We start from the raw sequence: 23699 nt of genomic DNA, 5'->3' as shown, positions 1-23699 counted from the left end.
GCAGATGTAGCTCAGTGGTTGAGTGCCTGTTTCCCATGTACAAGGTCCTGGGCTCAAGCCCTAGTACCTAAAATAAAAATACTGGTGGGACCAAGGTGGGCTGTGTTAGGCAACATCACCATGATCAAGAACATGTTATATAGTCTGACTGACTGCTTTCAAATCCCAGCACTGCCACTTACTAGCTGGGTGTCCTAGCATGAATTTACTGAACTTCTCTGGGCTTCCTTTTCTTCATCTGTAAACTGGGGATACTAACAGTACTTATCTCCTGGGGTAGTAGTGAGGATGAAAGTAGTTAATACACATAATGTGCTTCAAAGAATGCCTGGCACAAAGTAAGTGTTCACTAAGGGTTAGCTATGCACCTGTTTTTACAAAACCTTATTCTTTTAACAGCTTCATTTGCAGCTTGTCAGAAGAGCCTTGTTCTAAGTTGATTATATGATGACTTTTTGACTTTCCAAATCAGTCTCAGTGACGGGGAGGGTTTGCTCTTAAGCCCTCTGTTCAAGTCTTTCTTCTGCTCAAGTCCAGATGTGGGCAGGGAATCCACCCTGAAAGATGCAGCCTCTCCAGCCTCTGCATTTTGTCAATCAGTGACAATCTCTTGGACATAACAGAAATGCTTTAAAATATTTTAGGAGGAATGAGAGATTTGGGGAGCCCTGTGTATGGTGCAGGGGGTTCCTAATGAGCAGCCCAGAATAAAAGGGAGAAAACCAAAGGCAGGTCATGCTGAATCCATCAGAAAAGAAAGATTCAGAGCCTTTTCACCTTGTTCAAAAGATGGATGTGTAGTAGTTAGAATGCTGGTACATCTGCTCTAACAAAGATGCAGGTAAAGCGACTTCAAACAATATGGAAGGCTTATCTCTCTCTCATGCTAAAGTCTGAGCTGGCAGGCAGGGGGTAGGATAGCTCTACTCCAAGACCAGGTTTCTTCTCATTTGCTGTTCTGCCATCCTCTTTGCCCTTGTCTTCCTGGTCAATGCTGACTGCAGCAAGGGAAAGTCCACGCCCGGCCTACAGCTTCCTTTTAAGGGCATGATTAGAGCATGGCATGTATCCATCTCTTCTCATATCCTATTGGTTCATCTAGCTAGCTGCAAGGGAGGCTTGGAAATAAAGTGTCTTGTTGTTACCCAAAGGTGAAGGAGGAATGAATGGACTTTGGGGGACAGCAGCAGTTTCTGCTACATGTGGACAATGGTCCTTTCTTTCAGATGCTCCCACTTTCTTACGTCTTGGGTTCAGAGTCAGGATGGTGGGCCATTTATCATTATCATACATCTTTAAATTCACTCTTCTCTCTTTGCCACAAACACTGTGCTTTGCTGCTTGTTCTGTGGCTTGCCCAAGAAAAGGAGCTAGGTCCTCTATTGGTCTTTGTGGTGTCAAGGGAAAGAGAAAACAATTAATGCGTCTGTGGATTTCCCTGATAACTTTTAAAGCACAAGGAACCTTTACATGGTGTAATTTCCATTTTCCCTAGTGGGAGCTGCCTAGGGAGCTGTGCTCTCTTCTTATGAAAACAAGCCCCTCATTAGGATGTATCCAACGTGGTCTGCTTTTCATTGCACGTACTATACCTGATGATACTTCCACTTCCCTCTGAGCCTTGAAGTCTAATTCAATTTCACATATACGCTTATCAGTTGACCATTAAGTACCACTTCATAGCCTCATGTTATGTGTGCTTCTTGAAGCAAGGACCATGCCTTATTCAGGCCAAGTAAATGTTCCTTAAATGAATGAGTAAATTGGTTGAACAAACATACTGAGTATTCAGGGGATCCAAGGTGATAAATCCAAGGGCCCTCCCCTCAAGAGCTTACAGTGAAGGCTCTGACTTTGGGCATGGCATATTCCTTGTGAACGAACAGTGTCTGCAAGGACTAGTAAGGTCAGAGTCTCCAGAGTAGGGTGTGCTCACAGCCCCCACGGCCACCAGCCCAGAACTGCAGCTCCACTCCAGGCAACAAGGGAGCCAGCAGGAATGGTCAGTGGCCAACACTGACGGGGAGGGACTGAGCACGCGAGGAAGACCCTGGCTCCACTGGATTCTGGGCAAATGGCCCACCCACCAGCGTGCATTGACCCAAAAACATTGGTCTAATTAGGGTCAATGCACTTTGTAGTTAGGTCAGAGTGGAGCTGAAAGATCTAGACCAGGGTTTTTCATGAGAAAATGCTGGTCAAGATACTTTCTAGCCAGAACCTGGGAGCTTGATTAGAAACGCAGAACCTAGGGTCCCACTCCGTATCTGCCTGGTGTTTAACAAGATTCTCAGGTGATTCTATGCCCACTAACATTTGAGGAACACTGGAGTAGCGTCATGGCAGAAATTTGGTTTCAGATTCAATGACAGGAGTTAAGTCACCAACTCTGCCTTTCATTAGGTCCATAGTCTGGGGTAGGGCATATCACTTCTCTGGGCCTTGGTTTCCTTTTCCATGAAACAAGGAATTGGGTTGGATAATCTCTAGGGCCCCATCATGCCCTCACACTCTGTGTCTTGCCCGGGGTTGCACCGTGACAGGCAGCAGAGCCAGGAGCTGAGCAGGCCTCCATCCCAAGCTGCTTCCACTGGCCCTGCTCCCAAGAACGCCTGCCACCCTCTTCACTATGTCCCACTTACCCTTGGCTGGGTGATGACCAGCACAGCCTGGGAGAAGGCTGGCGGTCCCGTGCTTTATCTGAGCCCTGACTTGGTGGCAACGAGGACAGTGGGTCAAGTACCAGCCTCAGCCACGACCCTCCTGCACTGGCCCGAGGTCTCAGATAAACCCCTCAGCCTCGCCAGGCTTCTACTTCCTCATCCGGAAACAGCAAAATTGACCTTCCAATCTCTAGTTCTCATCTTCTGTGATTCAGGAGTCTTTTTTTTTTTTTTTTTTTTGAGAAAAGCAGAATTCTTAGTGTTACCACTGAGGTTCAGCCACCAGATTCAGGGCTCTGACTGCGTGAACTTCATTCACTCAGCAAACATTTGCTGATCCCCTACTAAGTTCTAGGCCCTCCATGGCTAGAAAAGACATACTCCTAATGAAACCTGTCTCCTCATGGAGATGTGTGTGTCGATGGTTGCAACACACTGCCATCAGTGCTCCAAGAGAACACAAGACCCGCAACTGATCCAGACCAGTGGGGGAGGGATGGGGAAGGTCAGAGAGGGCTCCCTGGAGGAGGTGATGCCTGGCATGAAGGAGGAAGTTTACTGAACCTGAGTACTTCACTGTAATCAACCTTGCATTCTGACTGAAATTCAAAGCCCCTGCTATATTGTTCTGTTGTATGTTTAGCCCTATCAGATAAATCTGCAGCCAGAGGGCACCAACCCCTTGCAATGACGGCCTCAAGGCAGGGGCAGCAGTCCATACTCACTAGGTGCCAGGAACAGGGCTAGGTGTTTTCCATCAGTTGTCTCATTTAGCTTTTTTAAAAATAAAATTTGATTGACATATATCATTCAAACATAAACAATAAGTGTACAGTAAAAGCTGTGACTTTATAAAACAAACATGCCTATCATCATACAAGGCTCCCATACATCACCCCACTACCAAGACCAGTGCATTGTTCTGAAACATTTGTTACAAACTATGAAAGAGCATCATCAAAATATTACTACTAATAACTGCAGCTCATATCTTACATAGCAATTGTCTCATGTAACTTTTATGGCAGTTCTATAAAGAAGGAACTTTCAATATCCCCATTTGCCAGACGAGAAAATTGAGGCGCAGACAGATTAAGTAGCATGCCCTTGGACACAGAGCTGGGCAGTGGCGATGCTGGAATTCACACCCAGGTTTGATTTATCTCCCTAGACTCTGCAGAGATTATTTCTCCAGGTTAGCAGGTACCAAAAAGAGGGATTTGCAGATCCTGGAGTTCTCCTGGGTAGATGGGGAGAATGCTGACGAAAGGGCAAGGGGAAATAGAGATTTAAAGATATGCTCCCACCCACCCCTGCAAGAAAGGGGAGAAAGCCGAATGAGGAAAATATTCAGGCAAGTTTTCTAAAGACCGGCCCATTCCCCGGGGGAGGTAGAGGGAAGGGATGGCAAAGCCGGGTAGGAGAGGGAAAGACAAAAGGGCCCAGCAGTCGCTGCCTGCCACTGCCTCTGCCTCTGCGGCAGCAGCAGGAAAGCCAGCTCGGCGTCAGGGCCCCCGCAGGGCTGCTCAGGGAAGGCCATTTCTCTGGGCCACCTCGGGTGGCATTTGTTACTTCAATAGCTCAGCTCTGGGTTACCGCGGCGCCCGCTCCCCAGGGAGGTTTCAGACCAGCGCCTCTTGTCAGAGCAAGACAAGGCCGTCCCACCAATTGCCCTTGAACTCCTTAGAAAGGGCTACTTGCCAAGGAGAACACAACTCCAGGTTGGTCTCTCCGCGAAGGGTCTGTTCTGGGGTGTGGGTTCAGTGTTTTCTTTTCCTCTCTGTGGAATCTTGTGATGAGTCTACGCCGTGGGACCTGCTGGGGGTTCTGTGCCTGGGTGGGGAATAGAAGGCCTAAAAATGGTAAAAACAGGCAGAGGTGAACCCTAGAGAAAAGGTGGGAGGCAGGCAAACAGGAAACACCCCTGGAGAGCCACCCAAACAATTTAGATTTTTCAGGTTAAACAGCTTTGTTTTTGTTCTTTGTTTTGGCTAGTTTTCCACACAGACACTTCAGGGGTGGAGAAAAGGGAACTAACTTTCGGCACTTGGCATAAAGCAAGACACTATAATAGATGCCCTTTGTCTGTTTAATTTTAACCCTCACCACAACCCTGTGAGGTAAAGTGCATACCCCTATTTCACAGATGAGAAAAATGAGGCTCAGAGAGTTGAAGTAACTTGCCCGAGGTCACACAGCCAAGAAGAGGAGAAGCCAATATATGAACCCAGGTTTCCACGACTCCAAAGCCCTTGGCTCTTTGAGAGTTGTAACTATCCGTGTGTTTAGGAAATAGTTACAAAGCTGGGAAATACACCATCAAATTATGGCAGCATTATTTTTAAAGCCAGCATGAATCTTGCAGATTATTTAGAATCCCTAGAAGTTCTTTCAGTTTACTGATGAAGTAACGCCAGGCCTAGAAGTCAAGAGAATTATGTAAAGTCACGGCTAATTATTAAAACCAAGGCGGCACAAGTCTCTGCCTAGTGTTTGTGGGTTGTTTAGCTTCGTTTTGAAGATCTTTCCTCAGGAGCAGTTCCCCGCTCAAGGAACAGGCAGCTCCAGAAGAAGAAATACGATTGCCCAGTCTCTGGTAAGAAGGCAGGAGTAGCCAGTGTTGGAAACATTTCTCCAAAAGCTGTGAAGAAAAGCAGGAGACAGAGGCAGGTGCCCAGGAGTTGAGGCCATGCGACAACTGCACACAAATCTACAGCCCTAAAGGTGGTGTCACCCAAAGGGCAAATGCACGAGGCTGGTCTGGGGATCCTTGCCCCCTTACTGTTCTGTGTGGGGCCTGCACTGCCCCGTGCACTACCAGGCTCTCTTTCTGGGACCTGCGGTAAAGGATTTAGAATATTCTGCTAGCTCTTAAAAGCCGAGGTGACCAGTCCATGCCAGTAGTACTTTATTTTTAGCTCCGGAAAGTATTTCAGCTTCTTCCTAGCAGAGGGGGAGGGAGTGGGGAAGTGGTGAGTCCTTCTTCAGGATATTTCTGGCTCAGCCCAGGATGGCAACCACAGGGACGTCCCCAGAATCCCAGAACACAGTTGTTGCCCCTTGATTCTGAAGAGCCTCTTCGCCTTCCAGGAAAGAAAGCTCATTGCTAAGATGGGACCTAAATTCTTCAAAACCAAAAGCATTTCAGACAGGAGACAAGGACAAGCATAAGAAAGGAAATTATAGACCAGTCAATCTCACTTAAGATCAGAGATGCAAAAACCCTAAATAAAATATTAGTCAACCAAATCTTTGTTTTTACTTAAAAAAAAAATACACCATGACTGAATTGAATGTATCCCAGAAATTCAGTCTAACAATTGAACGCCTGTTTATATAATTCACATCAAGAGGTTAAAGGGTTTTGTGTGATCTATGTATCTTTAAAAAAAAAAAAAGACAATAAAAAATTAATTAAAAATAAATAAAATTTTAAAATCTTTTTAAAAAGAGGTTAAAGAGGGAAAGCCTTAGGTCATCTTAATAGATGTTGAAAAACATTTTATAAAAATTCACCCATTCATGAATTCTGCACAAGTTTACAACTTCTGTCATAAAAATATTTTTAAAATAATAATAGGGTGGATTGGGGGAAAATACACCAAATTTAAGATAAGGACTATAGTTAGTAGTAAGATTTTGACAATATACTTTTAGAATTTGTAGCAAATATCTCACAACAAAGCAAGGTGTTGGTGGTGGGTTGATGTAGGGGACCCCTGTATGATGTTACGCATGTTTGGGGAAAAATACTTTTGGGTTAGTGGTAATATTTTGAAGATGCTCTTTAATCATTAGTTAAAAATGTTTCACAACAGTGCAAAAGGTAATGATGGTAGGGTGAGGTATGATAACCTTGTATGATATTATGTATGGTTTTTTTTGTAAGTTTACAAGTATTACTATACACTTATTGTTTATATATGTTTACGTATGAGTGATATACTTCAATAAATTTTTAAAAAAGAAAAAAAATTCACTCATTCAGGATAAAAATTATAAATTAGGAATAGATGGGAATCCCCAGATTTTAATGAAAGTATTTACCAAAATGCTACATTAAACATCATACTCTAATGGTAAAACTTTAGAAGCAGTCTCTAAAGTAAATTTCAGCATTTTACTACCATCCTAGCCAGCACAATAAGAAAAGCAAAAAAATAAAATAAAAGGTAGAAGGATGGATTCCAATTAATTAAATAATCTAGAATATACAAATTCATAGAGATAGAGAGTAGATTAGAGGTTACCAGGGGTTGGGGAGGAAGAATGGGGAGTTATTGCTTAATGAGTATAGAATTTCTGTTTTGGGTGATAAAGAAGTTTTGGTAATGGATGGTGATGATGGTAGCACAACATGGTAAATGTAAGTAATGCCACTGAATTGTACCTTTAAAAATTGTTAAAATGGCAAATTTTATGTTATATATTACCACAATTTTTATTTAAAAATTTTAAAGTAAAAGGATGGAAAGAAGGAGATGACACTGTCATTATTACCAGACAATATTATTTACATGGAAAATCAGAGACTCCACAGACAAGCCGTAAAAGACCAACCATTAGAGGAGAACCAGCAAGATGGCAGTGGAATAAGGAGCTCCTAGAGCAGCTCCTGCTACAGGGCAGTTAGGAAACACCCAGAGCTCTCTGGAGCTAGCTGAAGCACCTGTTTGGGGGCTCCAGGAGGCCAGAAGAGCATCCTGCAACATACTTGAAGAAATGGAAAGAGGAGACTGCCCATCTACTGAGAAGACTCATAAGTAGAGTGCTCCATGCCACAGAAGCCGGTGCCCATTCTCCACTGGACGCACAGGCCACCTTGGGAGCTGTACCACGGCTGCAATTGAAAGCTCCATTTCCCAAAAACAGAGGAGGGAGAGATGGTTGGGCACTAACTACAACTACTGATGACTAAAATCAGCAGGCTAAAGTATAATCCTGAGAAAAATTAAAGTTTGCGCCTGTCCAAGTCAGAAAGAGACTGGTAGCCACCATCTTAACTCTGCGTCTGGCACAAGGGGAAGCAGGGCAAACTGAAAATTACAGTTCTGGTAGAAACTGGCTTCTTTCCATCCAGATCAGATTGCAGCTCTAGCCTAAGCCCCTGCCCAACCTCCGGGAGCGGGGAAGCTGGGGGACTGAGCCAGCCTCTCCAGGAAATTACTAGCCAAGTCACAGACGCCAATGATTATCCTGTTTTGGTAGTGCAAGCTGCCCCAGGTGCTATTCTGTGGCTGGAATTGGAAGCTCCATTAACCAAAAAAAGGGTAGGAGGAGACAGTTGGCCACTGATTTTGGCTGCTGATTGGTAGACTCAGCCAGCTAAGATATAACCCTGGGAACAGCTAAGTGTGAATCTGTCCAGGTCTGAAGGAGGCTGGTGGGCACCATTTTGACTCTGCCCCCAGCCTGAGAGGAAGCCGGGCTGACCAAAAATCACAGTGATGATAGGAACCAGTTTCTTTCACCCAGATGGGCCTGCAGTCCTAGCCTAGGTTTCAGCCCTACCTCTGGCAGGGAGGAGGCTGGAGGACCCTGCATCAGCCTATCCAGGTAACTGCAGGTAACTTTAGCTGGCACAGACTGAATAATCAGAAGTATACTGGGGCAACTGCGGTCATCTGGGATCCATACTGCATAGATATGTTGCCCATACCTGAAGCTCCATCCCCGCCCCAGGCAGGGGAGAAAGGAGCATGAAGCCTCATCAGTCTCTCTGGGCAACTACAGTCTAGGCCTTCATGACTTGGATTATTCTGCACACTTGTGACTCTGTCCTACCCTTGGCAAAGGAGAAAGTTGGGAGAAGCTTGATCAGTCCCTGAGGCAATGAGGGCAGCTTGATCCTCCACAGCTTATTGCACCAACTACATCCTTGGTTCCTACTGTACAACCAGCAAGGGAGAAAGGGCAGGAAGCCCTAAACTAAAGAGAAAAACTGCACCCAGAAAAAATACTCTAGTAAACCAGATGCCAAGACACCAAAAAAAATTACAATCCATACCAAGAAACAGGAAGCTATGGCCCAGTTAAAGGAACAAGATAAGCCTCCAGATGACACAGAGGATCTGAGACGACTAATCATAGATGTTCAAATAAATTTCCTTAATAAATTCAATGAGATGGCTAAAGAGATTAGGCATATTAAGAAGATATTGGAAGAGCACAAAGAAGAATTTGAAAGCATACATAGAAAAATAGCAGATCTTACGGGAATGAAGGGTGCAATAAATGAAATTTTAAAAACATTGGAATCATATAATAGCAGATTTGAGGAAGCAGAAGAAAGGATTGGTGAGCTTGAAGAATGGTCTCTGAAAGTGAATGTACAAAAGAGCAGATGAAGAAAAGAATGGAAAAAATTGAACAAGTTCTCAGGGAACTAAATGACAGCCAAACACGTGCAAAAATATGTGATATGGGTGTCCCAGAAGGAGAGGAGAAGGGAAAGGGGGCAGAAGGAATATCTGAAGAAATAATGGTAGAAAACCTCCCAACTGTATTAAAGGACATAGATAAGCCATGTCCAAGAAGCACAACATACTCCCATCCAAAAAAATCTGAATAGACCAACTCTGAAACACATAGTAATAAGAATGTCAAATGCCAAAGACAAAGAGAGAATTCTGAGAAGAGCAAGAGAAAAGCAATGCATAACATATAAGGGATACCCAATAAGATTAAGTGCTGATTTCTCACCAGAATCCTTGGAGGCAAGAAGACAATGGTATGATATATTTAAGATACTACAAGAGAAAAACTTCCAGCCAAGAATCTTATACGCAGCAAGATTGTCTTTCAAAAATGAGGGTGAGATTAGAATATGCACAGATAAACAGAAACTGACAGAATTTCTAACCAAGAGACCAGATTTTCAGGAAATGCTAAAGGGAGTGCTAGAGCCTGAAAAGAAAAGACGGGAGAGAAAGGCCTGGAAAAGTGTCTAGAAATGAAGAATATATCAATAAAAGTAACCAAAAGTATGAAAAGAGTGGGGAAAATAAAATATGACAGATAAAACTCAAATAGGAATAAACTTAACCAATGATGTAAAACACTTGTATTCAGAAAACTGCAACTCAATGTTAAAATAAATCAAAAAAGGTCTAACTAATTGGAAGAACATTTCATGCTCATGGATTGGAAGACTAAATATCATTAAGACATCAATTCTACTCAAATTGATATACAGATTTGATGCAATCCCAATAAAAACTCCACCAACTTTTTTTTTTCAAAATTGAAAACAAGATTATCAAATTTATTTGGACAGGTAAGGAGTCCTGAATAGCCAGAAACATCTTAAAAAGGAAAAGTGAACTCTCATCTCCAGAATTTAAATTACATTACCTAGCTATAGTGGTAGAAACAGTATAAAGACAGACACACAGACCAATGGAACCAAATTTATGGTTCAGAAACAGTCCTTTACATCTATAGTCAAGTAATTTTTGACTAGTCTGTCAAACCCACCCAGCTCGGGCAGAACAGTCCATTCAACAAATGGTGCTGAAAGAACTGGATACCCATAGCCAAAAGAAGGAAAGAGGACCCCTATCTCACACCTTATACAAAAATGGGTCAAAAACCTAAAAGTAAAAGAAAGAACCATAAATCTTCTAGAAGAAATTGTAAGAAAATACCTTCAAGACCTGGTTGTAGTGTGGATTAAGGAAGATAAGAGGAGGTCTGACATGGACTACTGATGGTTAATGTATGTAGAAGATTTAATTAGCTTTAATGTAAAAGTGTGGAATGTATAGAACAGATGGTAACAAATAGTGAGTAACAGCTAGATTATAAATGGGGATGTGGCTGAAAATGGTAGTCTAGGGATATAAATGCCAATTGACAGAATGGTAGGGAATAATCTAGGAACTGAATAGCACAGTAAACCAGAGGTGGATGAGAATTGCGGTTGATGGTACAGATGCAAGTGTGTCTTTTGTGAGCTAGAGCAAATGTACATCACTACTGCAGGGTGGTGAGAATGTGGAGAAGCTTGGGAAAAATACAACTGAAGTGACCTATGGACTGTGGTTAGCAGTAATGTAATATGCTTGCAGCTATGCCAAAGATGTACAGTGTTGATAATGGGGCAGTATGGAGAATGTGTGCCAAATGTACACTATGGACATGATAACAATCAGATGGTCTTTTATCTGTAACAAATGTTCCACCACAGTGTGGTGTGTTGATAGATGGATGTTTTTTGGGAATTGTGGTGTGTTGATAGATGGATGTTGTTTGGGAATTCTGTACATGGGTATGATTGTTTTATAAATTTACAACTTCTGTCATAAAAAATATATTTAAAAAATAATAATAGGGTGGGTTGGGGGAAAAACACACCAAATGTAAGATAAGGATTATGATTAATAGTAAGATTTTGAGAATATTCTTTCATAATTTGTAACAAATGTCTCACAACAATGCAAGGTGTTGGTGGAGGGTTGATGTAGGGGACCCCTGTATGATGTTATGCATATTTGCTTTGTGTAAGTTCACAACTTTTACTATACACTTATTGTTTATGTATGTTCATATATAAATGATATGGAGATAATAATAGGGTTGGTTGAGAGAAAATACTTTGGTTAGTAGTAATATTTCGACAATGCTTTCTCGTCGTTAGTTGAAAAGGTTTAAGAACAATGCAAGTTATTGGTGGTAGGGTGAGTTATGAAAGTCCTGTATGATGTTATATATGTTTGTTTTGTAAATTCACAACTATTATTATACACTTATTGTTTATGTATGTTTATGTATGAGTGGTATACCTCAATAAATTAATTTAAAAAAATAATAATAGGGGTAGGTCAGAGGAAAAATACACCAAATGTAAGATAAAGACTATAATTAGTAGTAAGATTTCAACAATATTCTTTCATAATCTGTAACATATGCCTCACGACAATGCAAGGTGTTGGTGGAGGGTTAATGTATGGGACCCCTGTATAATGTTATGCGTGTTTGTTTTGTAAGTTCATGACTTTTACTATACACTTATTGTTTATGTATGTTCATATATAAATGATATAAAGATAATAATAATAGGGTTAATTGGGAAAAAATACTTTGTTTAGTAGTAATATTTTGGCAATGCTCTTTAATCATTAGTTAAAAATGTTTAACGGGAAGCGGACTTGGCCCAGTGGTTAGGGCATCCGTCTACCACATGGGAGGTCCGCAGTTCAAACCCCGGGCCTCCATGACCCGCGTGGAGCTGGCCCATGCACAGTGCTGATGTGCGCAAGGAGTGCCGTACCACACAGGGGTGTCCCCCACGTAGGGGAGCCCCACGCGCAAGGAGTGCGCCCCTTAAGGAGAGCCACCCAGCGCGAAAGAAAGTGCAACCTGCCCAAGAATGGCACTGCACACACGGAGAGCTGACACAACAAGATGACACAACAAAAAGAAACGCAGATTCCCATGCCGCTGACAACAACAGAAGCAGACTAAAAGAACACGCAGCACATGGACACAGAGAGCAGACAACTGGGACACGGTGGGGGAGGGGTGGGGAAGGGAAAAGAAATAAATAAAAAAAATAAATCTTTAAAAAGAAAATGTTTTAACAACAATGCAAGGTATTGGTGGTAGGGTGAGTTATGAGAGTCCTGTATGATGCTATATATGTTTGTTTTGTAGGTTCACTACTGTTTCTGTACACTTAGTGTTTGTGTGTTCATGTATGAGTGATATACTTCAATAAGTTTTTAAAAGACCAACTTTTAAAAGACAAAAAATTAAAAGAAATAAAAGAATTCAGCAAGATTACTGAGTACAGATCAACACATAAAAATCAGTTGTGGAAAAAATTGTGTTTCAAAACATAAAGCACAATTAAAATGTAATTTTTAAATAATTATCATTATGGAAAACTATACACAAAGGTAGACAGAATAGCTCAGTGAATCCCACATACCCATCTCTTGCTCAATACTATTCACCTATATCTCCAACTCCTTCCCTCCTTCCATTTTATGTTGAAACAATTTCCAGACTCATATTATTTTACCTATATACACTTCAATATGAATATCTAAAAGATTTAAAAAAGATTCTTTTGATATAACCATAAAACCATTATTGCACTTTAAAGTTAGAGTGATTCTTTAATATAATGGAATATTTGATGTGTTTGTTTATAATTGTTTTCATTTGTTTATAATTGGTTGATATGGCCTTTAAGTCTCATTTAATTATGAGACCCATTTCTTTCTTTCTTTCCCCCTTTTAATTTTTTAGGAAATTGGGTCACTTTTTTGTCCTATAGAGTTTTTCACAATCAAGATTTTGCTGATAACATGGTAGGCAGACCCTCTATAAGTTAAGCCACATGCACTTCCCAATCTAGTTATTTTTTAAGTATTATTATGAACTCATGGATTTAAACATATGGAAATATAATTTTAATATAACATTTACAGCAGAAAATATGTATGTACACATGTGTAATAACCAGTGATAAATCTAACAATTTGTGAGATTTTCATGAAATTATAAAACTTTATTAAAGTAGACCTGAATAAATATATGCCTCTATACAATGCTGTATATAATTGCATAAATAGGAAAACCCAGTATCATAAAGATGGCAATTCTTCCTAAATAAATCTATAAATTCAGTGCAGTTCCAATTTAAAAATCCCCAATAGGGATTTTTATGGAACATGATGAGTTGATCCCAAAATTCACATAGAAGGGCCAAAAGTAGTCAACACAATTTTAAAGAACAAAAAAGTGGGAGAGTTTGCCCTGACAAGTATCAAAAATTATTTTAAGCCTGTAATAAGTGATATTATATGATGTTAGCTCAGGGACAGAAAGAAGAGGCTAAATCACTCAGGAATAAATGTATCTATAAATGGAACTTGATATGGGACAAAAGTAGCATTATAAAACAATGTGGACAGGATGTACTTTATTCACTATTTAATTTTGAGATAACTGGTTTTCCAGTTTTTAAATACTTACCTCACAAAATAAATATCAGATATATTCAATATCTATATTTGCAAAGCAAAACTTTAAAACTTTAAGAAGAAAATATAGGAGAATATCTTTAAGAATTTGGGGAGAGGAAAATTTTCTTAGCCGTGTTTCAAAAATACAAACCATAAGGAAAATTATTGATAAATCTGATCTATACTAAAATTTAAAGCTTTTGACAAGACATTATAAACGAAGTTACAAAACAAACTTATAAGACTATTTCTGCAGTGCATATAACCAACAAAGGATTAGTGTTCAAAATATAGTGAGAACTTCTATAAATAAGTAAAGAAAAAGACCCAAAAGAAAATTAGACAAAGGTATGACAAGGCAATTAACAGAAGAGGAAACCCAAATAAATGGCCATATAAAAAGGTTCAACTTTGCTACTAATCAAGAAAATTCAAATTAAAACAGCAAAAAGATACTTCATATGTACCAGATTAGCAAAAGTTTAAAAATCTGCAAATACCCATTATTGATGGGATGTGGAGTTTGGAAAATTCAGAACAATTTAGAAATATCCATTAAAACCAGAGATGCATATATCCTGCAACCCAACAATTCTACTCAAGATATACCTTAAAGAAACTCTTTCATGTATGAACAGAGACTCACCTATTCATTGCAACATTGTTTGTAACCATGAAAAATTGGAAACATTCAAAGGCTATCAATAGCAAAATGGATAGATGAATTGTGACATGTTTTTACAATGGAATACTGTGATTCAATGAAAGTTACATGTATTAACATGAATTAATCTAAAAAATATGCTAAGCAAAATAAAGTGATTTGCAAAAATCATAATTTATATAAAGCTTAAATATGTAAAGTAATACTATATGTTGTTTAAGGACGCATTTATTTGTGGTAAAGATTAAAATATGCATGAGGATTGATAAATATCAAATTTAAGATAACAGTTACTTCTAGGAAGAGAGTGAGGAAAATGGGATTATATAGTGATACAGTGAAGGTTTGAACTATATCTGAAATGTTTTATTTCCTTCGAAAAACTGTAAATCAAATACGGGAAAATGTTAAGTCTCACAAAATTATGTACCCGTCATGAACATTTTACGAGATTTTTTCCCTATACTCTACATTCTTAAAATATTTTATAGATATTTTTAAGCAATTAAAAGTAGTAAGTTATTCAAAGTAATGCCTTAGTTTGTTCCAATAATTCCTAAATATCTGGTTATTTTACTAGGGGGAAAAAAACATCCTTTCACGGTCCATATCCCAAAACTGACAGGATTTCAAGTCTAATTAAAATGGTATCTCTTGGTCAATACAAAAGCGCCCTCTACTGGTACTGTTATGCCCTGTCTCAATATTCAAAATACTGCAAAAGAGCAGTGAACGTCTTCAAAGAAATAACTTTTTCTGAGCCATCTATCTTAAAGAAATAAAACCTCAAGAATTCCTTTTATCACAAAGATGTTAATATCATCCACTCTTTTAATATTACATATTAGTCAACACAAAATAAATCCCAAGATACAACCCCTGTTAACCTTCTCTGTTTCCTGAACCACCTTGTGCGTTGATAGTTTTGTCCCCACTCCAAAATGTGGAGGTTGACAGGAAGGACAGTGAATGCCACTCTTAAAATTTGGAAATGGCAGAAGGGAATCCAAATTGCAAAGAGACTCTTGGGAAAAATGATTGAACACTGAAAAATGAAGTAAGGGAATGATGTTAATGGTATGATGGGCAAACTTCAAATCTTTCTTGAAATCTTTAAAGTAAAAAAACAGAAGAAATAATTGAATTGCATAGAAGAATCTACTGCTCAAAGAGAGAGAAAAAAGGAGAAAGAGAAAGAAATAAGGAATGGGATATTAGATATTATTTCAAAAATAAATTTCTTATATTTTTTAAGTCATTTGATTTTTAATGTTACGACCACACTGGGGGTTTAAGAAAAAATTTAAACACACATAAACCTCCCAATCTAACATATTTCTTTTTTCTGTTTTCTCTTCCCATCCTTATCCATCTACCTGCATATTTTTTCAGTGTTCTAACACACCATTCTATAGTTAATGTTTTTACTTGTCATTATATCATAAATATTTTTCATATTGTTCATTTATCTTCTTAACCATAATTTTCCATGTCATAAATTACTTCCCCAGTCTCCCACTGTTGGGCTATTTCCAGTTTTTCATTGTTAATGATAATGTTGAAATAAGTAAGTTGGAACAAAACTCTTGTTTCTTCTTTTTAATCCTTTCCATATGATAAATACCAGGAATGAGATTTGTGATCAAAGTGTAGGGCCATTATTCTAGTTCTTGACATATACTATCATGTCACTTTCCCAAATTTTAATGTCATTTGCCATGTGCCAGCACTGGTTTCTGCAGCATTTGCTAATTTCCCAGGTATAACGTACCACATTGTTCTAATTTTTCTTGCTATTGACTCCTTCCTGATAGACATTTTCTGGGCCTGCATCTCCTCTTGTGATCACCACTCATTGTCCTTTGCTGACTAAGAATGTTCTTTTTCACAGACCCAGAGCTAAGGAGTGTGACCCTTAGCCCTCTCAGTGCTTCCCAGTCTGAGCATGTTCAGACCACTGAGGCACATACTGTCCAAAAGGAGTAAGTATTTAAAGTCGTAATGTTATGGACTTCTCTGCTTTTCCTTTTTCTTTGTTTTTCATTAATTTACTTTACATTAATTTAGTTTTTTTGTTTTGTTTTTCTGAGAGTCACAAGAATTCTCAGTTGCCAGCATGCTTTAACAGCCATAATTAAACTGGTGTATTAGATTGCTGGGGAGGATTATATTGTAATGTGTTTCCATATTATGATATAGAACGATATTCTTTTTTTTTTTTTAAGATTTATTTTTTATTTATTTCTCTCCCCTTCCACCCACCCCCCTGTTGTCTGCTCTCTGTGTCCATTCGCTGTGTGTTCTTCTGTGTCCTCTTGTATTCTTGACAGTGGCACGGGGAATCTGTGTTTCTTTTTGTTGAGTCATCTTGCTGCATCAGCTCACTGGGCGGCTCTCCTTACAGGGTGCACACCTTGTGCATGGGGCTCCCTTATGCGGGGAACACCCCTTTATGGTATGGCATTCCTTGCACGAATCAGCACTGCGCATGGGTCAGCTTATCACACAGGTCAGGAGGCCCAGGGTTTGAACCCTGGACCTCCCATGTGATAGGCAGACTCTCTATCCATTGAGCCAAATCCGCTTCCCAGAATCATATTCTTTGACTGGGTCATGTAAGAGCAACGTTTAACTCTAACAGTGTGGAAGTGGCTCTCTCCATTTGTCTATATATCTGAACTCTAAGATGCCAGGAGAAGGTCTGTCAATTCAGTGCTGGTTTCTCCTCTCAGCATTTACTCAGCTCTGGGCAGAAGAAATCAATACTACTAGTAGTAGTAGCACTAGTAGTAGTAACAATAGTAGCTAGTATCTGCTGAGTGCTTACTATGTGCAAGGCTCTTTTAAAATGCTCATAGATTCCAGGCCCAGTGATTTGGCCCACGATCTCTTTGGCAATGGAAGCTGATGCTGTCACCCGGCCTCTTAGCCTAATGTGACCTCCCATGAGCCTCAATAACTTGAGAACCTGCCCTCACTGACCAGTGACCTGAGGATCCCATCCGGGGTCAAGAAGGCCCAATGTTCCCCAGGAAAAAAGGGAAAAGGAGCACTTTGGTTGATTGTGGCAGCTACCTGAGGATTTCCATGTTGTACATTTTTATACCTCATCTCTTTCCACAGTGGAAACTGCTTACAAATTCAACAACAACAACCAAAACTAAAAAATAAAGATAAAATAACCAAGAAGAATTTTTTTAATCAGGAGCATAGAAAAAAAAGAACACAAGAGTTATTACAGTCATTGTGACCAAGTTGCAGACTTGACACAGAGAATCCTGATTGTGAAAGGAAAAAAGAGAAAGCCACATAATGAGTTCAGTGGTTCTTGTTTGCAGCATACATGTTCCCCAAGTAAAATAAAGATTTCCCTAGCACTAAATTTCAAAGTATACTTCTTCTATAGGTTTTTATAGGGTGACATTGAATGATTTAAAGGTTCATACATTTACAGGAAATTCCATTTACTTCACTCAACAAATATTTCTCAAGTTTCTACAGTAAAAGCTTTGTGCTAGCAGAGCACAGTAAATATAATACTGATTTAGTAAAAAAAATAAAACACTCAGAACAGGCCTGGCACACAGCAGGCACTCAGGATCTAATAGCTACTGCTGCTTCTGTTACTGAAATCCATGTGACTGTTTCTTAGGGGTCTCTAACTGAGAAACCGAGAATAAATCAGTTATCCTCAGGGCACAGTCAGTGACAGCAAATCTACAAGTGATAAAACTAACACCACACATGACCTTTTCACAGCTGAATTTGATCAAGAATAAAAACCAGAGGACACAAAGGGATGGATGGTTGCACGTTCCAAGGCAATCTTCCCTAAATGTCATTTTTTATTCAGCTCATCATTTGATGGAAGAAATTTCAGTTAAATAATTCTATTCTATGTCATTCAATAAAGGCATAAATAGGCAATCCCAAAGAGGCAAACTACCTCCCCACTCCCTAAGTTTTAGGATTTACCCTGAGAGAATCCCAAAAGTGAAGACCAACCTTTCTAACCACCCTTACTCAGGGACACATTGAGGAAAAGAGTTGAACAAGTATAGTACCAGCATAGCACCTGGCACAGAAAAGGTGCTCAATAATTGTTGATTCACTTTCTCCCCTTCCTTGTCCCTCAGAGAGCTTTCTCTTGAGTTTGATCCTGATGGTCTGTTCTTTCCAAAGGGGCATCGATTATGACATACACCACCTGCCCAGGGGACTTTCAGGACAAGGGGAGCCTGGACCACCAGAGCGGTTGGGTGGTGTGGATACATGTCTTCTTCCAAGAGAAAGACCAGGGAAGGCAGAACCAAGACTCTTCAACCAGCATACACCAGCCCGCATCAGTCCTGTGAGTATAAACTCCAAGATCTTAGTCTGAAAACCCAGCCTGGATCGTGTTCACAGATAGGGGTTCCATGCACAGTTGCATAGATTGCTAACTATACAAGCACACCTGCCAAAGAGGGCAAATGGGGCCTGACATCCAGCCTGTGGTCCACTTACCATATATTGCACCTGAAGGATGGGGCACAACCATTTATAATTCCTACAAAGTTACTGAATGGGTAGCCATGGCCCTACTCCACCATCCTCTCTCAGGAAGAATCTTGATGTTGTCTCAGCCCTTGGGGGAAGGCGAACGCAGATATGGCAGTGGCCATCTGCCCAAGGTTTCCAGAAAGTTAGCAAATGGTGCAGCGATAAATAGAGCTGGCTTTGATTTTAAATGGTTAATTATTTAATCCTGACCACACCAGTCTATCCAAGGTGAAAACTGCTTCACTTTGAACCAGTTCTGAAGGCCGTGATTTAGCATCAGTAAAGAGGAGGTGTATTTGTAAACTAATAATGCTGTTCATGGCAGCATTATTCACACTAACCAGAAAAGTGGAAGCAATCCAACTGCCCATCATCAGATGAATAGATGAAATACATATGTACAATGAAAAGTTATTCAGCCATAAAAATGAAGTTCTGATGCATGCTACAACATGGATTATCCTTGAAGACATCATGTTGAGTGAAATAAACTAGACACAAAAGGACAAACATATTATTTCATTTATATGAAAAATCTAGAATAAGAAAATCCATAGAGAAAGAAATAGATTACAAGTTAACAGGTGCCAGGAGCTGCAGTGGGGGCAGGGAGGAAATGGAAAGTTATTGCTTAATGGGTACAGAGTTTCTGTTTGGGGAGATAAAAAAGTTTCGATAATGAATGATAGTAATGGTCGCACAATATTGTGAATGTAATTAATACCACTGAGTTGTACACACGAAGGTGGTTAAAATGGGAAAAAATTTTGTATTGTACATATATTACCACAATGAAAATATTTAAAAGGAGGCAGACCATAAAGCGTATTCTACAATTCTTTCTCCTATGAAATTATACCGAGTAGTTTTAAATCAAAGGCTGAACCTTAATGGCTTTCCCCACTAGTTCGACATTCTCTAAGACCTCACTCTTCTGCTTCATCTGGCACCCACATGAATGCCATTCTGAGCCATTCTGTCACCTTGCTCAACATAATCTGCCTTTGATAGTTTTAGTTTCCTACTCATGTCAAGACTCATCTCCTTAATTTTTTACCTTTAGGAGACAGAGCTGATTGACAAAGCCAGGAGAAAGAAAATAACCAAAACAGACAAATCCAAGGCTCCTAAAGGGGAGAGGGAAGGCAAGGTCCACGGTGGAACAGAGTCTACTGTAGGTAAGGGAGTGTGCCTGCGAGGAATGACCCAGGGGAGAATCCTAATGGTTGCGCAGGAGGCGGCAATGAGAATGGGCATGGACCAGATTGGGTACCACAGCTAAGAGGGTGCTGCAGCTTTACTTTACATCAATATCTTAGTAGTCAGGGAAAGGAACCTGGGAGCCTAGAGGTCAGTGAGGACCAAGAGAGGAGCTGAACTATTTACTGAATACCTACTGTAATAGAAGCACAACATGTAGGATCCCATGAAATCCTTACAACATCTCCATAAAGTAAGTACTATTAATGTATTCATGTAGCAGTTGAGGCTGAGAGAGGTTGGGTGACTTGTATAAGATCAAATGGATCAAACAGTAAAGTGGTGGACCAAGGTTTCTCCCTTCCTATTCAACTCCAAATGCAAGCTGTTACTACCACCTCTGTGAACTAATAATTATATCGTAATCAGAGAATTGGGCAGTAAGAACATTTGGGAAGGGGGAGGATGCCACAAACTCTGAATAATCACAGGTCACCACAGCTACCATCTTCCTTCTCAGTTCCCTGTTGTAACCTCTCTGTTGCAAACCTTACAAGTAATTCAGATTCCTATGCTTCTGAAGACTTTCTTTAGCCTAAACTCAACATCCATCCTTTACTGGCCACATGATTCAGAAGACCCTCCAAACAAATCAAAGGAAATGAAAATAGGGTGGAAAGGATGACATTGGATGTGATTACAGGCCAGATCCATTTTTAAAATTTTTTAAATTTAAAATTACAGGACAGTTGTGAAAATAATACAAATTCCATACAGAGAACTCCAGCATAACCTTCCCCCCTCCCCAGAAACCCAGATCCACCAATTTTAACATTTTGCTCATTTGTAGTGTGATTCCATCTATCCATCTATCTACTACCAACCCATTTATTTATCAATCCATTTTCTGAACACTTGAGTGTAGATTGTATACATCTTGCTCCTTAAACACTTAGGAAATGTACATGCCATGTACATTTCCTAAGAAAAAGGACATACACTTATGTAACCATCTTAAGTACGGTTACCATGTTCTAGCAATTTAACATTGATAGAAAGCTTATAGTCTATATTCCAATTTTTTCATATATCCCAATAATGTCCCTTTGAGCCTTTTCTCCTCTCATGCTAGATACCATCCATGATCATGTATTGTATTTCATTGTCATTGTCTCTTTAGTTACTCTTTTTTTTCACTTCTGGGAACATATACACATTATAAGCTTTCTCATATCAACCACATCCAAGCATACCATTCAATGGGATTAATCACATTCACAATATTGTGGTATCCTCACCACCTTCTATTATTAAAATTTTCCCATCTCCCAAAATAGAAACCCACACACATTATGCATTATGGCCCATTCTCCCTGCCCACTGCATCTGGCAACCTCTAGTGTGCATCTCTAAGGGCCTGCATATTCTCCAATATTTTCTTTATAGCTACCATAGGGCTTAAATTAACATCCTAAATCTATAACAATTTAATTTGCTTTGATACCAATTTAACTTCAATAGCATACACAATGGGAAGTGGATGTGGCTCAAGTGATAGAGCCTCCACCTAGCATATGGGAGGACCTGGGGTTCGATCCCTGGGGCCTCCTGGTGAAAAAGAATAAGAGAAAGCATGCCTGCATAGCGAGCCAGTGCCTGCATGGTGAGCCAAGTGCCTATGCGGCAAGCCAAGTGCCCACACAAGTACCCATATGGCAAGCCAAGTGCCTGCACAAGTGAGTCACGCAGCAAGATGGTGATGCAACAAAAGAGAAACAAAGGGGAGAGTCAAGGTGAAGTGCAGCAGAGACCAGAAACTGAGGTGGCACAATTGACAGGGAACCTCTGTCCACATCAGAGGTTCCCAGGATGGAATCCTGGTGAATTCTAGAGGAGAAAGACGAGAAGAGAAGACAAAAAGAGAAACATCACACAGCAAATAAATGGACACAGACAGCAAAAACAGCAGGGCAGGGGAGGAGGACAGGAAGAAAAAAATAGTATACACAAACTATGTTCCTACATCCCTCTGTCTCCCCACCTTTATGTAATTCTTGTTATAAATTACATATTTATTCATCATAAGTCCAAAACCACTGATTTATCATTACATTCTATGCATTTATTTGCCTTTTAGATTTTGTAGGAAGTAAAAAGTGGAGGGAGAAAACAAAATATGATATTCATATTTACTTATGTCATTATCTTCGGAGATATTTATTTCTTCATGTGGCTTCAGTCAATTGTCTAATGTCCTTTCCTTTCAAACTGCAGCACACCCTTCAGCATTTCTTGTAGGTCTGGTATAGTGGTAATAAAGTCCCTCAGTTTTGATTATCTGGGAATGTCTTAATTCTTCCCTCTTTTTGAATGAAATTGACCAGATACAGAATTCTTGACTGGCAGTTTTTTGCTTTCAGCATATGTCTTTCCACTGCCTTCTGGCCTCCATGGTTTCCAATGAGAAATAGCACTAACTAATCTTGGGGCATCCTTGTATGTGACATGTTGCTTCTCTCTTGCAATTTTCAGAATTCTTTATCTTTGGTATTCAGCAGTCTGATTATAATATGCCACAGTGTGGTTCTATTTGGGTTTATATAGTTTGGCGTTTGTTGAGCATCTTAATGTGTATATTCATACCTTTCATTAAATTTGAGAAGTTGTCAGCCATTTTTTCCTTGAATATTCTTTGTCCCTTTCTCTCTGTCTTCAATATACATACATACCAATATGTATATTGGTATGCCTAATGGTATCCCACAGGTTCCTCAGGCTCTATTCACTTTCTTTCATTTTTCCTTCTTTCTCCTCCTAAGACTTAATGATTTCAAATGTCTTATGTACATTCAAGTAAATTGATATCTTCTTTTGCAATCTCCAATCTGCTCTTGAACTCCTCTAGGAAATTCTTAATTTGTTACTGTGGTCTTCTGCTCTCGTGGTTCCTTTTCATAATTTCCATCTGTCTATTGATGTACTCTTTGTGTTCATCTAGCATTTCCCTGACTTTTTTTTAGTTCTTTGTCCATGTTTTCCTTTAGCCCTTTGAGCTTATTTAGGATGATGTTTTAAAAGTCTTTGGTATAGCCAGGTCTGATTCTCCACATTGACGGTTTCTAATGCTTTAACCATCTCCTTTGCCTGGGCCATCATTTCCTATTTTTTGTTTTTTAACCTTTGGTTGAAACCTGGACGTTTTGATATTTTAATGTATTGTCACTGAAATTTAGTTTCTGTGGTATCTTTCTTTAAGCTTGTATACAGCTAGAGTTATGACCAACTTTTCCTTGAATTCCAGAAGCTAACAGAAGAATAAAAATGAAGGGAAAAAATAAAATAACTTTCCCAGTCTTTGAAAATTGACCTATGTAAGTGCTCTCCTTCAAGGGCTTATCCATTCATTGGGTTGTATGTATGAGAATAGCTCAAGGCCAAATTGAAGGACCTCCCTGGTTTTTTTTCTGATCATGTGTCTTGTCTGGGGCATGGATATTTGGCTCTAGAAACTACCCCATTTACAGGGCTGCAAATGTCCTTCTTCTCTAAGAAACAGTTTCCTCATCGTCCTGGCACTGCACTATATATCCTACTACAGGTAATCCTTTAATCCAGGCAGCCAATTGACTGCTCTTCCACAGTGTTCTCTAGAATAAC

The 23699-nt window shown here is 39.7% G+C and overlaps 1 protein-coding gene across 2 annotated transcripts in view; it reads left to right on the top strand.

Moving 5' to 3' along the window:
• KIAA2012 (KIAA2012 ortholog) overlaps window positions 1–23699 on the top strand; it is a 127418-nt gene that overhangs the window by 84036 nt on the left and 19683 nt on the right. For both annotated transcript variants that reach the window (XM_058300363.2, XM_058300364.2), the window contains 3 exons: window positions 16192–16282; window positions 18483–18651; window positions 19906–20020. In XM_058300363.2, coding sequence (XP_058156346.1) covers window positions 16192–16282; window positions 18483–18651; window positions 19906–20020 — 375 coding nt within the window. The remainder of the gene's footprint in view (window positions 1–16191; window positions 16283–18482; window positions 18652–19905; window positions 20021–23699) is intronic.

Source organism: Dasypus novemcinctus, chromosome 7, assembly GCF_030445035.2.
Source record: "Dasypus novemcinctus isolate mDasNov1 chromosome 7, mDasNov1.1.hap2, whole genome shotgun sequence".
NCBI lineage: Eukaryota > Metazoa > Chordata > Mammalia > Cingulata > Dasypodidae > Dasypus > Dasypus novemcinctus.
The sequence above is the reverse complement of the archived record's forward strand: the minus strand, read 5'-3'. Positions and strand labels throughout refer to the sequence as shown.